At 37.0% G+C, this 24,664-nt stretch overlaps 1 protein-coding gene and 1 non-coding gene across 3 annotated transcripts in view; both read left to right on the top strand.

Moving 5' to 3' along the window:
* The window catches only part of Slc6a15 (solute carrier family 6 member 15), a 57,811-nt gene extending 56,052 nt beyond the window's left edge, over nt 1-1,759 (top strand). For both annotated transcript variants that reach the window (XM_045153438.1, XM_045153439.1), the window contains exon 12: nt 470-1,759. In XM_045153438.1, coding sequence (XP_045009373.1) covers nt 470-850 — 381 coding nt within the window. In that variant the 3' untranslated portion in view covers nt 851-1,759. The remainder of the gene's footprint in view (nt 1-469) is intronic.
* Nucleotides 1,760-17,677: 15,918 nt separating this feature from the next.
* Nucleotides 17,678-17,784, top strand: LOC123461854. Its single transcript, XR_006637918.1, has one exon. It is a non-coding gene; the product is annotated as a U6 spliceosomal RNA (small nuclear RNA).
* The last annotated feature ends 6,880 nt before the right edge of the window (nt 17,785-24,664 follow it).

Raw genomic sequence — 24,664 nt, 5'->3', positions numbered from 1 at the left:
GATTTATTTTCTTTCTGTTTTCTATGTGGAATGGGAAAATGGGAAGTTTTTTTTTTTTTTTTTTTTTTTTCTTCTCCAGGTAGTGTCTCACCTCTAGCCTAGGTTGACTCACTGTGTAGTCCCAGGCTGGCATCAAACTCAAGGTGATCCTCCTTCATCTGCTTCCAGAGTGCTGGGATGAAAGGCATGACACCACTTTTGGTTTTGCAGGAGCTGATTTTATAGTTCATTCTGCTATAAGAGTTGAGGTCTTTGTCTCTCTATTTCTCTCTTGTTTTATTATTCACGTCTTCCTAGAATTATAGTGTCAGTGCAATATGCTGAGGAACAGAAGTAAAAATGACAAGAGTCTTAATGACTAATTGTGGATTTTGGTGAATTTCCACTGAGTTCTGTCATACCGGAAAGCAATGAAAGTCTTTTGGATGTGACATAGAAAGACTAGTAACTGATGTTTTGACTTTAACAGGCATCTGAGGAGTTTCTGAGCTACCCTGTGTGGGGAATGACTGTGTGCTTCTCTCTGATGGTCCTGGCAATACTTCCCGTCCCAGTCGTCTTCATTATCCGTTGCTGCAGTCTGATAGATGATTCTTCTGGTAACTTGGCATCTGTGACCTATAAAAGAGGAAGGGTCCTGAAAGAGCCAGTCAATTTAGAGGGAGATGATGCAAGCCTCATTCACGGAAAGATACCCAGCGAAATGTCATCTCCCAATTTTGGTAAAAATATTTATCGGAAACAGAGTGGGTCACCCACGCTGGACACTGCTCCCAATGGACGTTACGGAATCGGCTATTTGATGGCAGACATGCCTGATATGCCAGATATGCCTGAGTCTGACTTGTAGCTTGGGCAAAAGCACAGGTTATGTTTGGTTCATTTGTTTGCTCAATGAACCGTGGCTCTATGGTGCGAAGCGTCGGGCTTCACTTACGGAGGGCGATCTCAGGCGTCCCTGGCTGTTGTCTTTAATCCCGACAGTTTAAGACAGTCCAAGCAAAGTGTTGCTTTGAGTTCTTTGGTTTAAATCTACACACAGAGGATTATGAACAAAACTTACAATGACAGAGGTCCATGTTTGTTGGGATTTTTTAAAAAAAAATATTTTTGGCGTATTTTCCAACATTTCTATCTCTTATAAAACAAACAAAAAAGGTTTTACCTCAGTTTCTAATAATTTCTCGATTGAATAGTATTGGCAATCCAAAAATGAATATACCTTATAAATTTGCCTTCAGGGTAACTCCCAGTATTAAAATGAGCAGCTGTGTGAGTTGGTGCCTATCAGGATATTTCCATGATATATTATGTATATAGGCTGGATTTATTTTGGAAGCATTGAAAACATGCTTAGGCACTTAGCTGAAGAAACCTGCAGATTATTTTCTTATGTAATAGCTGTATAGAGCAATAGTATCAAAGAATAGGAATGTACTCATGTTGAGATGAAAGGTCACACTGAGAGGTGTTTGAGGATCATGGCTGTATATTTTGTGTAAAATAGATGTTTGAAAATGATCTAAGAATGAGTCATACCACACTCTCAAGAATTATGCAGACTCTGCATTTTTTCCTATGCCGTGTGCCTAAAAATCTACTTAATATTTATTGTCGTTTCAAGCTTACCTATAGTATATTTATACAATATACTTGCAATGTATATAGATGTACATTAGTACTCTAAGTACTGATTTAAAAACTTGAAGCAAGATGGCATTTTATTTCACAGATTTCTGTTTTGCTTCTGTTTTATGCAAATATAAATCCTTTTTTAAGTGATTGTTAAAATCGTATGGCATTACATTTTAATCTACAAATAAACAAAGTTTAAAAAAATGGTGTTTGCTTTTCTTATTGATTTTCCTTGAGTTACCTGACAGGGATTATGTTTCTTGTACCACCTGAGTCAGATTATTTTGCATCTCAGCCAGCAATTAAGCATTTCAAATACTCCTCACATTCCAAGTGGGATGAACAAGTTGGTTTATAGGGCTACAACCACTTTAGAGAGCAAGGGCTGGTAAGTAGCGTTGTGGGTGAAAGTTGTTTGATTGTTGCCTCACATTATTGAAAAATACATATAGCTCTCTGGAAACCTCCTGTGCAGTTAGTGTTGCCTTAAGAAGTACTTTTGCTGAAGTTATATTTCTGTCACCCTGCAGCCCTGTTAACCCATTGTTCTATTTTCAATTTCACATATTTGACTGTTTTTTTTTTTTTAATTTTACATATAAGTGAGGTTGTGCAATGTTTGTCTGTTTCTTGCTTATTTCACACAAAACAGTGTCTATCATGTTTATCTGTGTTATTGCAGATAGTAGTACCTCTTTTCTTAAGGCTGAATAGTAGCTTACTACCTGTGTATATAACCTTTGTTTTGTTTTGTTTTGAGGTAGGGCTTCACACTAGCTCAGGCTGACCTGGAATTCACTATGTAGTCTCAGGGTGGCCTCAAACTCATGATGATCCTCCTACCTCTGCCTCTGGAGTGCTGGAATTAAAGGTGTACACCACTATGCCCAGCCTATAACCATTTCTTTATCCAGTCATCCTTTCATGGATACTTTGTTCCTACAACTTCGCTGTTTTGAACAATGTTGCAGTGGACCTAGGTACCTGGGTAGCTCTGTAAGGTGCTGCTTACAGTGTTCCCTTTGGTAAAGGTGACCAGTTGGGAACCTGCCTTACACGGGAACTACACTCCCACACTGCTGTTCACAGAGTAGTAAGCATAATGCAGGAATTGTACTCCTATGAACACCCTTACTTGAGAAAAGCAAGCCCAAGAAGTGAGAAAGCAGTGAACACAGTCCTCTCCTTTTGCTTTCATGGCGAAGAGTTGTCAATCATTCTACCAATTACTATTCACTCTACTTTCAGCATCTGTTAACTAAAACGCTGAGCTAGGCATGGTTGGGGGGTGGGGGGTAGTTCACAACTGTAATCTCAGAAGTCACAGGGCTAAGGCAGAAGGATAGCTATAAGTTTGAGGCTAAACTGGGCTACATCATGAGATCGAGTCAAGGCTGTGCTACTGAGAGATCCAGTCTCAAAATATTAATAATAAATAAATAGCCTTATTCTTACTACTAAGCCAAACTACTGTTATAATTAGAAAACAAATATTATCATCATCTTTATTTTGTACTCTGCATTGCTAGTGACACCTCTTACCTGTCCTTCCCCAGGTACTGTACCATTTAATAAAAAAAAAAAAAAGTAGTTTAAAGTATCCTTTTCTGTACTGTAATTTTTTTTTCTAATACGTTCTCTTTTACTATCTCTTTTAATGTTGCTATAGCCAAGGGATGTCTCTTTTCAATTGTATAGTAGACTGATGAGTGGCAAAATGGCTTAGTACAGTGCTCTGAATGAAAAAAAAAAGGCATGATGAAGGACATGGTCTCACAGGTAGGCATTGGAGTCACTGTAAAGGAGCTATTATCTTCATGCATCAAGGTCATAGGATGTCATCACATGGAAACAAATGTATTTCAAGTGTTGGCACTTACAATTTTATTTATTTACTTGGTATTCATTTTCTTTAATCTCATTTATTTATTTATTTTAGAGAGAGTGAAAGCAAGAGGGAGGGAAGAGCGAGAGAGAGAGAGAGAGAGAGAGAGAGAGAGAAAATTGGCGTACCAGGAACTCAACCACTGCAATCGACTCCAGATGCTTGCGCCACCTAGTGGGCATGTGCACCCTTCTGCTTGCCTAATCTTTGTGTTACCTTGTGTTATGTTGGATCTGGAAAGTCAAACATGGGTCCTTAGGCTTTTCAGCAAGGGCCTTAACCGCTAAACCATCTCTCCAGCCTGAATCTTACTTATTTTATTTTTATTGGAGAGAGAGAAAGAGAATATGGATGTGCCAGAACCTCTAACAACTGCAAACGAACTCCAGATGCATGCCTCACCTTGTGCATCTGGCTTTACATAGCTACTAGGGAATCAAACCTGGATCCTTTGGCTTTGCAGGCAAGCAACTTAACTGCTAAGCTCTCTCTCCAGTGACTTGACTCTTATTTCTTTACATTTTTTAAAAAATAGTTTACTTTTATTTATTTATTTATTTGACAGAGAAAGAGAGAGAGAGAGAGAATGGGTACACCAGGCCCTCTAGCCACTGCAAACAAACTCCAGATGCATGTGCCCCTTGTGCATCTGGCTAATGTGAGTCCTGAGGAATTGAACCTGAGTCCTTTGGCTTTGCAGGCAAACACCTTAACCACTCAACCATCTCTCCAGCCCAACTCTTGTTTCTTGTCAGGTATCATTGTGCATATTGATGGTGTTCACCATGATAACACAATATAATGTGTAATGATCAAATCAGCATAGTCAGCATTTCAAATTCAAAGAGTTACCATTTTTTTGTGTTTGGAGTCTATGAAGTCTTCCTTTTTACTTAAAATATAAAATATGTTTCAAATTATAGTCACTCTAATAGGTTGTAGAAGGCTAGAGTTTATTCCCCTTATGTAGATATAATTTGGTGTTGTTAGCCAACTTGTCTTTATTTTCTCTATGTTCCCTCCCCATATTCTATCTAGCTTTGAATAATTACTATTCTCTTATGATGCTAGCACTTTCAGCTTGAAAACACTTAAAGATATATTATATGCAAGTTTATGCAAAAGTTACTATTAAAACTGAAGTTATAGATATATATTCAACTCCAGAAAATCTAAGGTTTAGCATGTTTCTAAATGACAATTGCACTTTTGAATTTTGTGCACGTGAATGCCATATTTATAAACTGCTGAAGTAGAACCATTTGGGGGTTAGGTTTAGGTGTGGAGTGTGAACATTTTGAAAAATAATAGAGGGTCTGGAGAGATGGTTCAGTAGTTATAGCCATTTGCTTGCAAAGCCTCATGGCTTGTGTTTGATTCCCTACTATGCACATAAAGCCAGATGTGTAAAGTGGCACATGTGTCTCGAGTTTGTTTGCAGTTGCAGGAGGCCGTGGTTTACCTACACTCATTATCTCTATGTCTGTCTACTTCCCTCTGTCTGTATCTCTCTGAAACAAAGATGTAAAAACTCTTCAGGGTTCATTTGGCATATATTCATGGTCACTAACTGTGAGGGTAAAGAAGAAAAAAAGAAGGATAAAAAAATCCCTGGTTTATCTCAAACTAAATGGAGCTGTTATAATTATAGCAATTTAGGTGAAAAGTTGGAATTAGTTATAAGAACATTTTTCAAATATGAAATAGTCAACTCTTTGTGAGCTGACTCTGTGTTTCCTTTGTTTTATCCTCAAAGGAGCTACACCTGTGTCAGTCAAATACGAGTAGAATCCATGCAATGTTTGGAGCAGGTGAATGCTTTCAGAAGTCTACTTGACATTTTTAAGGCATAAAGTTTTCAAAAAAAGGAAAGTAAATGATAAAACTCTAGATAACTATTGAAGTACAGAAGGAACACATACTATGTGATCTGTATTGAATATACCATTGTTTCTTAAATTTTCATGATGTTGGCATTGACAAATAAATGTTTCAAATGACTGACCCAAAATTGAGTCACCAGGTTGTTCTAAAATGTATGGGTGTCTTAAATACTGTGTTAAGAAGGATTGACATGTGGAGATAAAAAGGGGGTTAGGCCAAATTTATTACATTAAAATTCCGTATGTTGTCCTAAATTCCATATCATTTTAATTTTACTATTGCTTTAGCATACCATGGTTATTAAAACTGCCAGCATCAACATATGTACATCCACCACTACCACCACCACCACCATCACTATATACCCTAAAATACAAGATTTATTGAACAGTAGAAATGTGCCATGCATTGCTCATGCAATCAGTACCACATGTGGCATCATAAGAATGAAAGAAACTAAATCCCATAGGCGAATGATAACATCACAGCTGCTTTGTTTTTAACAATTCATTTTCATGACAAATTCACTTATGTATTAAAGAAAATATAATTTCTTTAAAAGAGATTGACATGTCTATTTCTGAGAATAGATTTTTCTCAGTAAATGTTATTACATTTGCAGAAAAATATGTTGTTTAAGTATCCATTAAATGACTACTTATAAAAAGCAAAGAAGTAATAACCTGACATTGCATCATGGTATACTAATCTAATTTGACTTGAGACCTTGGTACCTATGTGAATTCTGACTTGGAAATGTGATACAGCATGATACCCTGGAGTATACTGACATGAGAAGCTGGTGTCCTAGTCTTTCCTGACCTAAGAACATGGTATCTCATTCTACCTTGATCTGTGAGCATTGTACTCCAGTCTACCATGACCTGGGAAGGGGGACTCTTTACAACTTTCAAGCACAGTGTTAGTGTGACATTTATATGATTTATGCATCACTAGCATTAACCATATTATTAACAAGGCCAATTGAATTAAAAGATAGGCACCCATTACCAAAATCCATCTTCCTAGAACAATCTTAATGATCTGAATTATGCCTTTTTCCCTGTTTCATTTTAAAGCTATGTTTTAATTTGAGGGGCTAGTAAAATGATCAAGATTGGAACCCTTGAGGTCAGTAAATATTCTATATTTTATGAAATGAAGAGAGCTCTTTGAGGTAGAGGGAACCGGGGTGGGCCAGTTTTTGCTAAATGGAATAAATTGAGGCTTCATTATTAACTGTATACTTTCTTATTCTACTTTTGGGCATTTTAGTTTAGCTCTTTATAAATATTTTAGTTTAGTTTTTTCATAAACTCTATTATATGTTATATCAGTCCTTTTTTATGTACTACTTATAGATTTAGGGCAATGCTGGCATGGAAAACCCATTAACCCAGCAACAAGCAAGCCATTCTGACTAGGAATGCCTACTCTTCATTTCTTTTATCCAACTGAAGCCACTTGTAAACTAGTTCTAGGATTTATTTTCAGCAGTCTAAATCTTTATATGTATATCACACATAATATCATGTTATGTAGCATTTTATAATTTCTTTACTCATACCTCCTAACAATAATAAATCATATCCATGAAGCATAGAGACCTTTTCTCAACTAAAAGTTGTATTTGTACATCTTAATAAAATTCTTATATTCAAACAAGTCTTAATTCATAAATGCATGTAAACCTAACTTATGGCTAAAATTGTAGACTCATTCCAGCAGCAAAACTAATACAGGATTTTAGTCTCACATTATCATTTAATTACCTTTCTGTGTTATTGTAGACAACAATTTTTGTTTTCCTTTTGGTTTTTCAAGGTGGGGTTTCACTCTCTGAATAGAATTTTTTTACCTCAAAGAAAAATATTTTATTTTTATTTATTTTATGAGAGAGAGAGAGAGAGAGAGAGAGAGAGAGAGAGAATGGGCATGCCAGGGCCTCCAGCTGCTGCAAGCATACTCCAGATGTGTGCTTCCCCTTGTGCAGCTGGCTTACGTGGGTCTGGGGGTATCAACCTTGGTCCTTTGGCCTTGTAGGCAAGTGCCTTAACTGCAAGCCATCCATCCCAGAAGGATATTTTATGACCCATAGAGTAATGATAAACACTGAGACTTTAGCTTGATCCAACATGTCACAAGTAGCTTCTCTCATAGTTTTATTATGCAGTATTCCTCCAAAATGTACCATATCGGGCTGGAGAGATGGCTTAGCAGTTAAGCGCTTGCCTGTGAAGCCTAAGGACCGCGGTTCGAGGCTCGGTTCCCCAGGTCCCACGTTAGCCAGATGCACAAGGGGGCGCACGCGTCTGGAGTTCGTTTGCAGAGGCTGGAAGCCCTGGTGCGCCCATTCTCTCTCTCTCCCTCTGTCTGTCTTTCTCTCTGTGTCTGTCGCTTTCAAATTAAAAAAAAAAAAAATGTACCATATCATTCTCAAGGGAAGTTGATTCAGACTCAGGAAATTCCTGAAATCTCAGAAAATGAAATGGGCTGAGGATCTTGCAACAATCAGAAAGCTCCTGAAACTGACAAGATTCACAAGGTCCTTCCCCCAGAGCATATGAAGACTGAGAACTGCTTGGGAGAGGAGAGTGCCCAGCTGAGCTGCTTGCAAGCATGGCCGTGTGGTCCAGATATATAGTCATTACCTATGCTGGGATGCACTTTATGGTGCTGCAGCCGCCTTTGAGCCACCTATGACCCTAGCACCCTAGACTACAATAAAATAACTGGTTTACCAATTTAGGTCTGGGTGTAGTTGTTACTTTGGTCTGTAGTTGGGGATCTATCTGGGGCTAAGTAATATTTCTTTACCACTGAGGTCGTTTGGTTCAGGTGTTCCCCATAAACTCATGTGTTCTGAATGCTTGATCCACATCTGATGGCAACTTGAGAATTGGAACCTTGCTGGAGATGTGTTGTTGGGACAGGCTTATGGATATTATAGCCCGCTCCCCCTTTTCAGTGTTTGGTGCACTCTCCTATGCTGTTGTCCACCTGATGTTGATCAGAAGGTGTTGCAGTTAGGTTCACATTGCTGGCAGAAATCACATGACCAAGAGCAGCTTGTGGGGAGAAAAAAAAAAAAGGTTTATTTTGGCTTACAGGCTCAAAGTGAAGTTTCATGACGGCAAGGGAAAGCAATGGCATGAGCAGAGGATGGACATCACCTCCTGGCCAACATCAGGTGGACAACTGTAACAGCAGGGTATGCCAAACACTGGCAAGGGGAAACTGGCTAGAACAGCCATGACCCACCCAAACATTACACTCCCTCCAGGAGGTGTTAATCCCCAAATCTCCATCAGCTGGGAACCTAGCATTCAGAACACACAAGGTTATGAGGACACCTGAATCAGACCACTACAGGTGATGACCATCCTCTTTCTCATGCCACATTTTTCTTTGCAACTGTGGAGTTTCCCCCTTGACTCTCTAAGCCAAATTACCCTTTCTTCCCACATGCTGGCTTCGGTCAGGGGCTTTGTGCCTGTACCGAGAGCTAACTGTCACAACCATCCTCCAGGAAAGATTTAATACAAATTCTTATGCTAACTTTCAGGTTTTAAAAATGTTAGTTTGTTGAAGTTATCTGTTTGACCTGGTTGTCTATTTTTAGGTGGAGTGATAAAATAGACTTAGGCTAGCGTAATGAATAGAACTTTTTTTTCCTTTTGATTTTTCAAGGTGGGGTTTCACTCTCTGAATAGAATTTTTTTTTCCTCACTGAAAAATATTTTATTTTTATTTATTTTATTTGAGAAAGGAGAGAGAGAGGAAGAATGGGCAGGCCAGGGCCTCCAGCTGCTGCAAGCAAACTCCAGATGTGTGCTTCCCCTTGTGCAGCTGGCAACGTGGGTCCAGGGGCATCAACCTGGTCCTTTGGCCTTGTAGGCAAGTGCCCTAACTGCAAGCCGTTCATCCCGGAAGGATATTTTATGACACATAGAGTAATGATAAATACTGAGACTTTGGCTTGATCCAACATGTAACAAGTAGCTTCTCTCATAGGAAGTCATAATTGCCTATAATTAAGTCACATTGCTATATTATGAAAATATAATTTCAAATAATCTCATAAAAGTTTTGACAATAGAGATTCAACATTTCTGGAATTCAGAGATGGTATTTCTGAAGGAAAATAACAGTCATTTGCCAAAAAAACTCAATATAACTCTAAATTTCTACATGCCCACTAGTGGTCTGGCCATCAGAAATGAGTGGACTGTGTGTATGTGTGAATGGCATTGCTGTCTGCAGTGTCAGTGCAGAAAGGCGCACACACTAGCTAATGGATGAAAAAAAATGGGGCATCTTGCTTTCCTCTGTTGGATGTCTTTCAATGGTCATCCAGGCATGGAAAGGTTTTCTGGCTCCTATAGATGACTTCTCAGGGTTACCTTGGATATGCAAGAAAATGAGCAGACCAAAACTGCACTGTTAAACAGGTCAGGCACCTGCAGTTTCTTTCCAAATATGAAAGCATATCTGCACTTAATCAGCGTTCTAAGGTATCTTAGACTTTTATTTTACATACTTTGAGCACACCACTCAAAACTATATTAAGAAATCTATTTTTGTAGCCTATTTCAAAGAAGTTCTATTTATTTTCAGAGATTATTATGATGTTTTATTAAATATAACAGGTTACACATAATACATGCCTAATCTATAATGGAAATACTAGTTAGCTTTTAACTGTTGAACATAGGCAGTGTCTTGGGTTAAAGCAAACCTAAGCTATCTGAGACAAAGGCCCCAGGCTATGGAGGGGTTTCAGCAGCCTGAACCCACTGGTCATTTCTCAGGACAGGACTGGCAGGGGAGCTCCTCCCCACCATTCTTGGGGGTCTAGGCTCTTTTTGGGGGTCGCAGTGAGCCAGGACCCACGGACAAAATCTGGACCCGAGATCGGCAGGAAGTAAGGCCACTCCCTCTCCAAGCCCTGGCTACTTGGACATTCAGATAAGACTTAGACTTTGCCCATTATCCTGTGGCCTTTGACCAGTTGCCTAGGAAACTCCATATATGGTATCAGCCAGGACCTTTGCATACCTTCCCTTTACTATTGCCTACTGCTGGAAAGAATGTCCCCATATTAGGCATAGGCTAGCAACTTTTAAACCCACCAATCCCCTTAGGGTCCTCTTCTGCCTTCAACTGCTTATAAATCCATTTCCCTGATAATAAATTGAGAGCTGTTCACCCAAACTGACTCCCGGGAGTGATTCTTTCTCTCCTCATGCACGCACGACCTTGGTCTCCAGGGTTGCCTGGGACACCTCTGCCTTTGGGGAAACTGCAGCTGGGCCCAGGAACCCACAATTAGCTATTTATATGTTAAAGACTGCAAAATAGTTTACAAATACACATCATAGTTATTGAAATACTAATACATTATACAAATTTTCTTGGTACCTATTTATATTTAGAAAACATTTTTAATATCTTAATTTTTGTTTTATTATATTTTATATATTTATTTATTTATTTGCAAGGAAGGGGAGGCGGGGGGGGGGGGGAGAAAATGGGCATGTCAGGGCCTCTAGCCCCTGCAAATGAACTCCAGATGCATGCATCACTTTGTGCATCTGGCTTTAAATGGGCATTGTGTAATTGAACCCGGGTTGTCAAGCTTTGCAGGCAAGCACCTTAACCACCGAATTATTTCTCCAGCTCCTATTTTGTTTTTGAGACAATGTTGTTGGTTGTTGGTTTTATATTTAAATAAAGGTTTTATTTCTACATTAAAAACATTTGATTTTAAAATTGTATGGCAATATGGTAATACAGCTATGCAAAATAAAGCCTTAAGCCTAAAGAAGATAAAGAAACTCCTACAATATTTTACATAATAATACATCCTTCAAAGCACCAAAATCTTTCAAAATTGCGATTTCTTTCACTGCCAATTGCATAAAGTGATATCCATAGTTCTTCAAGACAGGTTCTCAATCTTACCTCCTCAGCACAGCTGCCCACTAACATGCCACAGTCTTGCTGTATTTCTAGTCCTTTGAAACCCACTCTTCTTTCTCATCTACTTCTTATTACTGCCTACCTACTTTTCTCTTACTTCTATCCTTAATCTTTGGCTAGAATCAACCCACCATTCAGCTCTCTGTTTAGATGGTCCCGGTCTTTATCAGGCAGTATGCTCTGTTAATGTACTCTGCTGATTTCTGCAAACAGCATTCATCACAGAATATTCTCTTTCCTTCATTAGCTGATTAACTCCAAGTGCCAGGTATTTGGTTTTATTCAGAAATATATTTCCAAAATATATGCATAAATTGACATGAAGAGTAAAACATTTTTTTTAAAGGAAAGAGGAATAGAGCAGAAAGAGATTTGGAAGTAGGAAAGAAGAAAATAAAAAAAGGCCATATCTGAATGGCCCCACAAGTAGCAGTGGTTTGTATGTGATTTGTCATTCAGATTAATATGTTCAAAGCTGATTCCCTAATGTGATGAAGTGACACATGATGGAAGGTCCAAGAAGTCAAATCTAGTAGGAGTTCTCTGAGGATGCCATCCACAGAAGGGGTCTGAACAGCCTTTGTTGGAACCCAATTAGTTCCCAAGAAAAAAATTGTTAAAAACTGGCCTTTTCCTGTTCTTAATGATTTCCTGTCTTTGCCATGTGAACTCTTCCTCTCATTGCCAGTTCTATCATGTTGCCATTAACCATGATGTGATGTAGCCATTGGGGGATTCCTCAGAGGTCAAATTGATGAGGGGGCTTAATTTGGGCCTTTTACATTAAAGCTGAGAGGTCAATTAAACATCTTTTCTTTATAATAAGCTCAGATTTTTATATTTTATCATTGCAAAGAAGACCTGACAAACCCATTCTTATCACAGGATAAAATTAATATACTTAATATGGTATAGATATAATTTACATTATTTAAGCAGTCATGAACTGAAAAATTGTCCAGAAGTCCAAAATAAATATGAAAGATATTCATATACTTTGCCTTGATCAGAGAACAAGTGGAATTTGGAACTACTCTACATAGATTCATGGCTTATATAGTGTTGCTTAGTCTCTAAGTGACTAAACAGTTTATGCAATTTCTTTATGACTCCATTTGCCTATGTGAATCCACTATGATGATAGCATTAAGCTATTCAGGTTAATGTGAAAATAAACTGGGATAATAATGTAGTATTATTTGCCTTGTCTGTAGGACAATGAATGACATATACAATACATCTGAACTAAGATATTCAATATTTCCCTCTTTTCTACTTTCCAATTTGTCATACATGTTAGCCATAGTTTAAACATTGAAATGATTATTTTATCTACTATAATACTGAAATATTCTACTATTATGTCTTAATTTTCCATTGAATATATCATTATGATTTTAATTGGTTATAGAACACCATGCAAGAAAGAATTTTGTTGAAATTCTACTGACTACAATGGAGAGAAAAAAATTATGAAATGATTTAAAAAACATTTTAAGATCATAAGAAATAAGAGAAACAAATATTTAAAAACACAGTAAAGAATAATGAGTCAAATCACAATGTTAAAATCTTTTTATATCCCCACTATGAAATGGATATGCAAAAGTACTGTAAGTCAAAAATCTTCCATAAGAGGGCAGTAGCACCTTTCCATATCAATAGAAAGTTTCAAGTATTTTTATTTGTTATGTCCAAGTAAATTGTCACTAATAATTGAGGATTTGGAAGGTGTATACTTATATACAACCTTGATTTTTCGCTTAAAGCTCTATTTTATAAATGTTCACTTCTATGTAATTTAGAAACAAAATACGTTTAAATTTGTATGAAAAATAAAAGTTTTATGAAAGTTACAAAATGAACATTATTGACTCCTAAAAGAAAAATACAGATAGATATTTAAATAGTTGCTTTTCTAAATGAAAGCAAACAGTAAGGTAATTTCCATAATTAATTTTGCAATTATGGATTAGGTAAATACTTTGAAAATAATTTTACTAACATATAATTACTTAAAACATGTTAGGGAGGTTTTTTGTCATTGGTTAGGTATTATTGTGTGTATGTGTGTGAATGTGTACATATGTGTAGCATACAATGACAAATATTTTATGTATTTATTTTTTGAAGTGGGGTCTTGCTCTAGCCCAGGCTGACCTGAAATTTACCGTGTAGTCTCAGGGTAGTTTCAAACTCGCAGTAATCCTCCTACATCTGCCTCCTGATTGCTGGGATTAAAGGCGTGTGTGACCATGCCTGGCTTATTTTGCTTTAAAAAAATTTTTTTTTTGTTTATTTTTATTTAGTTATTTGAGAGTGACAGACAGAGAGGAAGAGGGAGAGGGAGAGAAAGAGAGAATGAGCGCACTAAGGCCTCCAGCCACTGCAAACGAACTCCAGATGTGTGCGCCTCCTTGTGCATCTGGCTAACGTGGGCCCTGGGAAATCAAGCCTCGAACTGGGATCCGCAGGCTTCACAGGCAAGCACTTAACCACTAAGCCATCTCTCCAGCCCTATTTTGCTTATTTTAATATATTTTTTTCTTGTTTTTCCAAAAGTTGAGTGTCACTCTAGCCCAGGCTGGCCTGGAACTCACTCTGTAACCCTAGGCTGGTCCCCATCTCAAAGCAATCTTCCTACCTGAGCCTCCTGAGTGCTTGGGTTGAAGGTGTGTGCCACCAACGCCAGCTAAAGACCCATCTTTTAAAATAAATAGAAACTCTGTCATAAGTAGTATAGCAATTTATTTAAATTATTGCTTCTTAAGAAAATATCTCTGCCTAGTTTAATGGTAACTGCACAATATAATTTTGATTTTGATACTATATAAATTCTTGCCAAAATATCAATTTAGAAAGTTCTAATGTTAATATTTAAATGAACATGATATCAACACCAATAATGATATACCAAATATACTTCAGTATATGTCAGAGTTCATGCTAATAACCTATTATGTATGAACCTACTTCTTTATATTTTATGTACAGAATAGTAATTCATATGATAAACCTTATTTGTCATTGAAGATAAATATGTTGCTTAATTTCATAGGTCTAGTATGTGGTAGAGCCAGATCTCATAAAATTTAATAGCTTAACTAGCATCTTGGAATGAAACATCAACAAGCTGACTTAGATTTCTTTCAAAAAATAGGGTATCATAAAATCTAGGAAGTTGATTTTGTATGCTTTCCTAGGGATTGTATGTTTCTGTATGAATAAGGCATGTTTTAAATGTTGGTTACATTTCAACTAAGATACCAAGAATCAAATAAATTAATTAAAATAGAATTGCTATATCAGCCTGCTATTGGCTTCCTTTGCTTCAAAGACAACCTTTAATTATCTCTGTAGTGTCTTCAACATCAAGGTGTGTTTATTAGAGAAAACAGTTTAATCTTTTTTCTTTTTCTTTTCTTTAGTCTTTTTTTTTTTTTTCTTCAAGGTAGAGTTTCATTCTAGCCCAGACTGACCTGGCATTCACTCTGTACTCTCAGGATGACCTCAAGCTCACAGTGCTCTTCCTACCTTCTACCTCTGCCTCCCAAGTGCTACAATTAAAGGCATGTGCCACCATGCCCTGCTAAGTTGAATCTGAAAAAAGGCAAGTCTACTTGAGGTTAAATAACTAGTAAGTTAAATGGAATACTAGACTTGGAACATGAGCATGTTCCAACAACCAGAACAATGATTAATTAATGCACAATTCATCAATACAAGCAAAAATTGATAGCTTTAAATTGAATGATGAACAGTATAGTTTGTGATAGAGTATAATTTAAAAAAAATTCTTCAATATTCTCTATAAATATGTTTATTGGTTCATTCTACAGTGGAAAAACCTGATATTATCTTAATCAAATGATAAAGATTAAATTCATAGTGATATAAAATTTAGCTAGTGTAACATGACATGTTTTGAGAAGATAAATTAATATGACATTTTAAGAAGTATCTGACATTCAAATCCATTGTTAATAAGAAATACAGGAAACCAGACAAATTATTCCATAATTTTATGAGTATTGAAATTTTAACACTAAAATATGTAATATAGTCTTATGGTGATCCTATTCCTTTAAAGAATAATACTAAGATAATCATTAGAATTTGAATGTGATTGTGGGCCAGCTGAAAATATTTAATCAATATTTTATCAGTGGTAACTACTTGATTGTGATTATTTTACTGTGGTTGCAAATGCTTGTATGGTAATGTGGACAAAATGTCTATAGGGGTTCATAATATTTAATTTACCTAAATTTGAAATTACTTCAAAGTACAAGTTTTTTTTTGAAGACATGTAAGAAGAGTTTATAATGGAGAAAAGTCAGTAAATGTCATGGAAAGGAGGGAGGCAAAAAGGAAGAACAAGGGACAACCAGGGAAGGAGAGATCATGTAGATGAGAAAGTATAGAGGATGTAAGATATATTTAGGAGTCAGAATGTACAGCTACAGTGTGGTTGATAAATGGAAGCATCATGGAAGACTCTGAGGTCCCATTTAAAGACAAATAGCATGTAAATTGTTGCACTCATTTAATGTGTCCCAGACACATGTATAGAATAATGTCTTGCTTATATGAAAGACTCCATACTTATTGTATATATGTTGGTGATAATTTTATGTTATGTGAAAACAAATAGAAAGTTGGGAGGAAATATAGAATAATTCTTCAAGACTGAATATTTAAGAGGAAATTTTACAACACTATTCCTTGAAACATTTTATAGTGCTAATGCAAGACATCAGTATGATTACCACTATTATTGTATGACAATGTAGATAACTTAATAACAATTCTGTAATGGTTCAGAACACCCACTCCTAGTTGCTATCTGATGTTTGGTAGAATTACAATATTGTAGCATTAAAATTATTTTAAAAGTGAAAAATTATTGCTAAAATAATATTGTTTTCCAGTATTTTCTGCAAACTACTTCTGATCCATCTTTGAGGTACTCTCAGACTAGAAAACTTTGCAGTAATTTTAAGCAAATATCAACAAATACTTGCCTTTTCTGTTTTCTTTTAAGAGATTATTCCTTCTGCTTCATGAAATTTTGCCATATCATTTATGAGGTAAAAGACTCGGATAGTTGGCTGGAGAGAAGACTCTGAGGTGGTGGGTTGTAGCTTACAAAGCCTGCCCAATGCCCACTTAAAGCCATGAGCACAAAGAAATGCATGTGTCTGGAATTTATTTACAGCATCAGCAAGAGGCCATGACAATTTATTAATTAATTCTCTCAATTAAATGCATGAATGAATAAATAAATAAAAAACATAATTTAAAATGTGGAGTGGTATAGTATTTTATTCATAAGTGGTTGTACCTGTGTATGATATTCGAAAGAGATTTGCTAACCATTGCAAGGTCTGAAGAAAAAGAAATCACTGAAAATTGAGAAATAGAAAGCAAAGAAGTTGTCACCAGTGACCTCAGCTACATACGGCAGCTGGGTGAGTCCTTTTCAGAAGGGGTCCAGGAATCCTCCAGCAGTAGTCACAAGGCACAGATCACAGAACAGGGTAATCATCAGGAGATGCTATGGTTTGCATATGCAAGTACATATAAAGAATCTGCTAAAGGATGCGTTCTTTGCTCAAGGCACTGTTGGAATGTGGTGTAATCTTTAAGTGGTGGAAGTCTCTTAGAAGATTTGATCACCACAGACTTGCCCGTGAAAGGAATAACAGCACCTAAATGCCTTCCTCTCTCTTTCTTTTACAACTTAGCCATGCACACTGCACCAATGTACAGTCTTACTACATGCTCAAAAAGCAATGGCGCCAACCATCAACGGAAACTACCCATACTGTGAGCTAACATAACCTGTTCCTCTTCATACATAAGCTTATTATCTCTCGTATTTTCTACAGTAACAGAAAGCTGATGATTTACAAAAGAGGATTTCAGGGGCTTGGCAAAAACAACACCTGATTCATTGCCTGCCTACTGATGCCCACACACCTGCCTGCTGACACTCCTTTTCTATCTCTTTCTAACTTGTTAGCCACTGCTGTGTTAGCAAAGGATTCTGGGTAATGCGGCCTGTAATTTTCTTCAATTGATGTTTCTAGGAGAGTTTGAAGGGTGAAGATAAAACTGAGAATCAGGCAAGTGTGGAGACGGGTGGGATTATGTTGTCATTTTTTCAGGCTCACTTTTGAAATTAACCACGTCATTCTGCCCCTGCAATCTGGTCACCTGAAGGTGCCTCTTTTTATAAACTTTATTTCTTTGGGATCCTTGATATAAATACATTAAAAGTCAAAGCAGGTGCTCACTTTGGCAGCACATATAGTAAAACTGGAACAATTCAGAGAAAATTAACATGGCCCCTGCTCAAGGAGGACATGGAAATTTGCAAAGCATTCCATATTAAAAAAAATATCAAAGTTCAATTCAAGAACTTTTAATCAGGAATAGGACTACTCAGAAGATTTTATCGGGAGACAAAGTTAATGAAATCACAATATAGGGTTATACAGTAGTATTCATTTACTGGGAGCAAACAGTAGAGATTTCTAACTCTGTCATTAATGTATCTTTTTGTTTAGTTCACAAAACATTGTTTAATGACACTTTATATATGATTATCCTGGTAGATAAATTCATTCAGTTGATAAATATTTATTGAACACTTAAGTGTGTCAAAAACTCTTAGGTTTTGTGAACATACACATTGTTAGTCAGCAGTATTTGCCCATCACACATTCCGTATGTCCTTTGCTTTCTGTAATTCTTAGCTGGTTGACTTTTGTTATTTACCTGGCAGTGATCTCAGCTTCCATTTCTGAGTGCTCTGAGTAATGTCCACTGTCTCTGGATTGTTTGCTCGTTTTCTGCTTATACTGGTCTTTCATTACTTTTACAGATTGTACTGAAGCAATGAGAGAGGAACTTCTAGAGACTCCCAGAGGTGCCAGGCAGACTCTCTCCTGCCCCACTCCAGGACACCCTCCTTCACTAGGATCTGTCACCACAGTAGGATGCTTTTGCCTTTTTCTCTTGCTTCCATGGCTTGTGGGTACAGCTCTGGCTTTCAGGCTATACAAACAACAGCACGTAGAAGCAGGTTCATGTGGACCCCAGATCCTAAGAGGAGCATCACTTCCAAAATTTGCTTTCCTTGATATCCTCTTCTCAGCTATAAATTTGTCTTTATATGGGTTCTGATCAACAATGAAATCAACTATGGTACCAAATAAGGGCTACTCTTTGGCATATATTTCATGGTTATTTATAGAAATACATGATGTACAAGGTAAACATTTCCATAGCATGCTGTGATTGTGTGTGTGTGTGTGTGTGTGTGTGTGTGTGTGTGTGTGTGAATTGCCTTGTCCACCAGTCTGATTCTTGTTCTTTTATTAAGGATTATCATGGGTGATTACTTTTGTAATCTAATCCTTATATTACAGAATACTCATGTGGGATTGTGACTGAATCAGAGGATTAACATGGTATCCTGAGATAAAAATCTATCATTGAGATTTTGTCTAGCATTTTTAGGAGTATTAGAAATGTTTTAAAGTACATAAATGATAAGTGATTAAGTTTTGGTAAAGGCATAACATGATTGCTTTCATATGAATGATCTTATATGTTTTTTCTTATATCAAACCAGTACATCTGTCCTGTATTTCATGATGCTGCTGCCAACACCATTGTCCCAGCAACAAGGATCACTTTTGGGTGATAAAAAGTGACCAGTCAACTGTGATGGAAAAGGATAAGAAGATTAACAAGTACTATGAGTCTTCCCCACGTAACAGAACTCACAGGCATACAGAAGGAAAATATTGAACTGAAAATGTTACAGTAGCAGATGATTAAAGGAAAGAGATATATGGAATAAACAAGAGGAGATAAACATGGAAAGTATTCTTGGACATTTGGGAACAATTTCACAATCATGCTTCCACATGGTCATGGTATTACATGAAGAAAAAGATATTTTTATACAAAATGGAGGGCAATCATACTATCAGAATCACAATCATTCCCAGAGGAGACAGTTGGCCACTTACTAAATACAGACATGAAGAAATACCACGGACATTCCTCATAGCAGCTTAATGACTGTATTTGGGAAACAAAGAAGTTAGATATTCTGCTAACTGGACTGGATTACTTGGAAGGGGTTTGTGTGTGTGTGCATGTGTGTGCGCACGTGCACATGTGTAATGGGGATGGGGAAATTCGTTCCAAAATATTTTCCTTCTAAAGTGGAGTATAATGCACCATGTCTTTGTTAAGCTCTAAAGCTTCAGGACCATGGCTTTCCTCAGAATGTAACAAGGATATTCATTTGCAAAATCCAATCATTACTTTAAAATAGCAACTGTTTTGTAAGTAGCTAAAATCAATGATGATGTTTCCTATGCTAAATTCAAAAAAAAAATATTATATAATTTTCAAACATACCAAGAAAAGATAATTTTGAGTTTGCTCCACTTGAAAAATACTAAAGATTTACCCATATTGTTTGCCATATTTATATCTTTCCTCTGTAATACTTTAAAATATTTTATTTATTTATTTAACAGAGAAAGAGTGAGAGAGAGAAAGAGAAAAAGAGAAAGAATGGGCACACCAGAGCTACTGCAAAGGAACTCCAGATGCATGCGTCCTTTGGCTTTGCAGGCAAATGCATTAACTGTTAAGCCATCCCTCCAGCCCTCCTCTGTAATATTTTGAAGTAAGGCTGAGACATTTTGTAATTTTAACTTGGTTCTTCTAAAGGTTACAAGGAAACACAGTTCCATCCAATCTGCCTGATTGCCTCAGACCCCTATCGTCTTAAGTATCTTCAGTTTCTTGTGCCACAGGTCTCAACCATTAGTCCTAATGTGACTGACTCCTTTTGTTCCTTTTCCAAAACTCTGAGCTCTTCTGGATCAGCTTTCCTGGCCGCCCTATAGAGAAATGTTCTAGTTTTGCTTATAGTAAAGTGTCTCTTGAACTGTTGAGATAGATTGCTTACATTTTTTGTTTGTTTGTTTGTTTGTTTTTTGCAGTAAGGTCTCACTCTAGTCCAGGCTGACCTGGAATTCACTATGGAGTCTCAGGGTGGCCTCGAACTCACGGTGATCCTCCTACCTCTGCCACCTGAGTGCTGGAATCAAAGGCACTGCCACCACTCCCTGCTCCGATTTGCTCACTTTTATTACTACCTCCTGATAACAAGCACAATCATGATTCTAAAACTTCATTCATGATGTATTCAATGAATAGTAGTCTCTCTTTGTTCTCTAAAACAGTACTGAAGTTGCAAGTCACCAGGTTGGGACATTATGACTTCTTTTCTTTTGGGGGTTAAATGTCATTAAGGTACATTTTCAATATTCAAGTGATCCTGATCCCACTTATATTCTGTGAAAGTAAGGAAAAGAATATTCTTTTATGATGAGTACTAGGGAAAGTTCTAATTAAGCAGTGAACCATGAAACCTAGGAATTTTCTCAAGAATCTGGCCTCTATGTGTGGATTCTAAGAAGTGAATAATGCCCTGTGTCAAGACCATTCTATTCTCCACACCCAAAAGATAATTCCCTTTAAACAATTATCCTTGTATTTCCTTCCATTTGAGTACTTCCTTCATAGCTATAGAGCCCAGTCTCACACTGGAAGAAGGTCTTCTCTTCCATAAATCGATTCTGGGATTTAAAGAAAAAATACCCAAGCTAAGTCAATGTGCTTTATTTCATCATATGTAAAGTAAACAGTGCATAGATTATGTGGTGCAGGTTTAAACACAGGATGTCTTGAGGTGTACAGTTGTACCAGGTAATTAGTGTCATGTGCATGTATGCATCAATACTTTACAAATATTAACTTTCCAGTATGGCTTATAGTCATGTTAAATACATGTTCTTTTCTGCAAGAGACAGTCTTCTATAATACGTCAATGTTATACCATATATCTTTAGAATCTTTCCAATTTTAAAGTTACACTAAAAGGACTAGTAGCCAGTGAGAAATGCTTATTGCTGTGATTCACTTTCCAGTCATCTGTTCCTTATGGGCACCTTCATTCACAAAATGTCCTTTCAGGAAAAAAAATATACCACACATACTTAGCATAAATTAGATTAAATTGAAGCAAATAGATGTAAATGAATGGTGTAAAATGGCAATTCATTCTTTTGCCATATGTGGCAGTGAGTATTGAAATGGTCTAAGAATTAAGAAGTGTGTGTGTGGGGGGGTGGTAGGGGTTCTAGTTACTGTCTCACTTCATTGTCTTTAATTTCCCATGTTACTGTGGAAAGAAAAGATTTTATCTCAGCCTGAGGAATATTTGAAAGATTAGTCCCTAGAATAAAATTAGGTGCATGATGATATGGTACTAATTTTTGAATATAAAGTTCGTAAATCAACATTCATTTGTGCCTACATAGCAATGGTTTCCAAACTTTGCTGTGATGAAAATGAATTTGGAAACCCAATTGAATTAAGGCTGCAGTTTTTGGAAATGGTGATTTTACAAATCCAGTGGGGTCTCAGTGACCAAACAATTTTTTAAAGCAAATATCTTGGGAGGTTTCTTTGATGCAACAGATCTGAATCATTTACTGTGGGGAATGTTATTCTCCACAGTGAAAACAGGAAAAAACCTTTGGCAAAGCAGAAGTGAAAAGCACATATATTGGTTATATGTTATTTTCCTTTGACTCAGATGCATAAATGATTTCATACTGCCAACTCCTTTATCTCCAACCTACTATAAAGCACAAAGGCCCAGAGAATCTGTCTGTCATCCTTAGTCCCCCCATACTGAGTGCCTGTGGGGATCACTCATGCCAAGAAGCTTTCCTTTGCTTCCTTCATCTTCTAAGTCCTCCAGAGTCCCCATATCCTCAATGCACTGAAATTTCTGGGGGAGCAAAGAAGAGTAAACTCAGGATTCATACTAGACATGTTTTATGTGGTTTTGAGGTACTGATTCCAAGGCATGAATTTATGAAAGAATCTAGAAAAATGTTAACAAGAATGAAAATTCACATATCATTAACTTAAAAATTTTATCCTGTCACTTGACTAAAACAACTGGTTAAGATATCTTACACCATGATAAATTCATACTACTTACTTCAAATTCCCACTTGGAATTTACTCCAACTGTGTTAAACAGTGGCTTTTTAGAGTATGCATTGTCTTGAGAGACTCCATTTTCAAGCAGCAGTAAGCGACATCTTTCTGGTACCAACCACGAGGGAGTGCCTGATAACTTAGGCTAAAATGGGTGTCACACTATACATTTATCAAAGTAAATTGGGACTAGAGGACCACATACAAGTGCATTAAAATCATACCAGAAAGACCAATCTGGAGAAATTATTGGAAACAACAGACTGAGGAAAGGGTTTAACTTCCTAGCCTTACTGACCTTGTCAATGGTCCTCCAGTTGCGTTAATCAGAGGACCCCTCGACAGAAAGCACTGTCCTGGGGGCCTTGGTTTCTACTTGTCCTATAGTTCACTCGGCCCATTCATCCATCTACCCTGCTGTCTGTCCATTAGCTCAGACCTGCACTCTGTCTTCCACTGTCTCTATGGTCCCAAACTTCAATTATTGAGCTACATTTCAGCCCATGACCTGACAGCACCCTGATTCAGGAGCAGGAGTGGCAGATTCTCCCCCCCCTCACCCATCCCATGATTCTTGGACATACAAATCCCAGCTTTGACCTTTCAAGCCTCTTTGAACACCATGAGCACTGAGGTGTTCTCTTTAATCTTTGTGGCCATTTTGTAAATGACATATATACATATATGTACATATATTTATTCTGTGTTGTGTAGTGTGTGATCTGTGAGTTTATATTGGTAATCATGACTGGAGTAAAAGAATCTTTATTTACCTTGCCCTGGCTATGAATGAAAGCAGGACTACTTGGTAAATTATCGCCAATGAACCTGCTATAGCATATGGATTCATTGTTATTCAATAAATTTTACATTGTTGAAAGAAATATCCATGTTTGTTAAAATTTGTAAAATAACACACTCATGACAATGTGTTCTTTTAATGAAAGTAACTTGTAAACCATACAGAAATGTAGAATATATCAAAATCTTAAAAGAAAATATTATTGCACATAATAATATGATGATACAGCATGAACTCTGCAAAAAAAATAATTCAGCCTTTGAATATCCATCAAATTCCTATACCACATTATTCCTTTATTCCACAGACAGCAAGCTGAAATAGCCATAAATGGAGAAAACTAGGAAACACTGGTAAGACTAACCATGACTTCATGGCGTGAGGGAACTAATAATTGCAGAGGTTTTCACTTAGGTTTTTTTCTTTTCCCAAAATGATTCTGTTTACCAGAGAACACTGACATGAGTGCCCAGTTACATTCTGTGGTCAGTATGGCTGAGCTCTGAGAAAACTGTATGATCTAAAGCAAGTTAAGTTCTATGTTTTTTATTAAAAAATGTTGGCTTTATCTAAATCTCCAATTAGGTCCACACTAAAGCATGATACAATGGCCATAGATTTTAGACAACCATTATGTATTATTTTTATTTTTTATTGACTTGGATGTGTGTGTGTGTGAGAGAGAGAGAGAGAGAGAGAGAAAGAGACAGAGAGAGAGAGACAGAGAGACAGAGAGAAATAAGCAGAGAAAGAGAGAGAGAGAGAGAATGGGCATTCCAGGGCCTGTAGCCACTGAAAATGAACTCCAGATTCATGTGCTACCTTGTGCATGTGGCTAATGTGGGTCCTCAGGAATTGAAGCTGGGTCCTTTGGCTTTGCAGCAAGCTCCATAACCACTAAGCTGTATTTGGTGATTTGATTCAGGTGTCCCCAATAGATGTTCTGAATGCTAGGTTCCCAGCATTAAGAGTTGGGAATTAACACCTCCAGGAGGCATTGTTATTGTTGGGGACAGGCTTATGGGTTCTATAGCCAGTTTTCGCATGCCAGTGTTTGGCACACTCTCCTGTTGCTATTGTCCACCTTATGTTTGCCAGGGGGTGATGTCCACCCTCTGCTCATGCCATCGTTTTCCCTGACATCATGAAGCTTCACCCTCGAGCCTGTAAGCCAAAATAAACCTCTTTTTTCCCCCCACAAGCTGTTGTTGGTTGGGTGATTTCTACCAGCATTGTGAACCTGCAACTGAGGTTGCAATGTGAGACTGAAATACCATACTTCAGCCTGCATATTGTAATTTTTTAAAAAAGTTTATTTTATCTCTTTAACATTGTCCTGTACCTTTAAAAAAAAATTTAGACACGAT

This window comes from Jaculus jaculus, chromosome 6, assembly GCF_020740685.1.
Source record: "Jaculus jaculus isolate mJacJac1 chromosome 6, mJacJac1.mat.Y.cur, whole genome shotgun sequence".
NCBI lineage: Eukaryota > Metazoa > Chordata > Mammalia > Rodentia > Dipodidae > Jaculus > Jaculus jaculus.
This window is presented reverse-complemented; position numbering and strand designations above follow the sequence as displayed.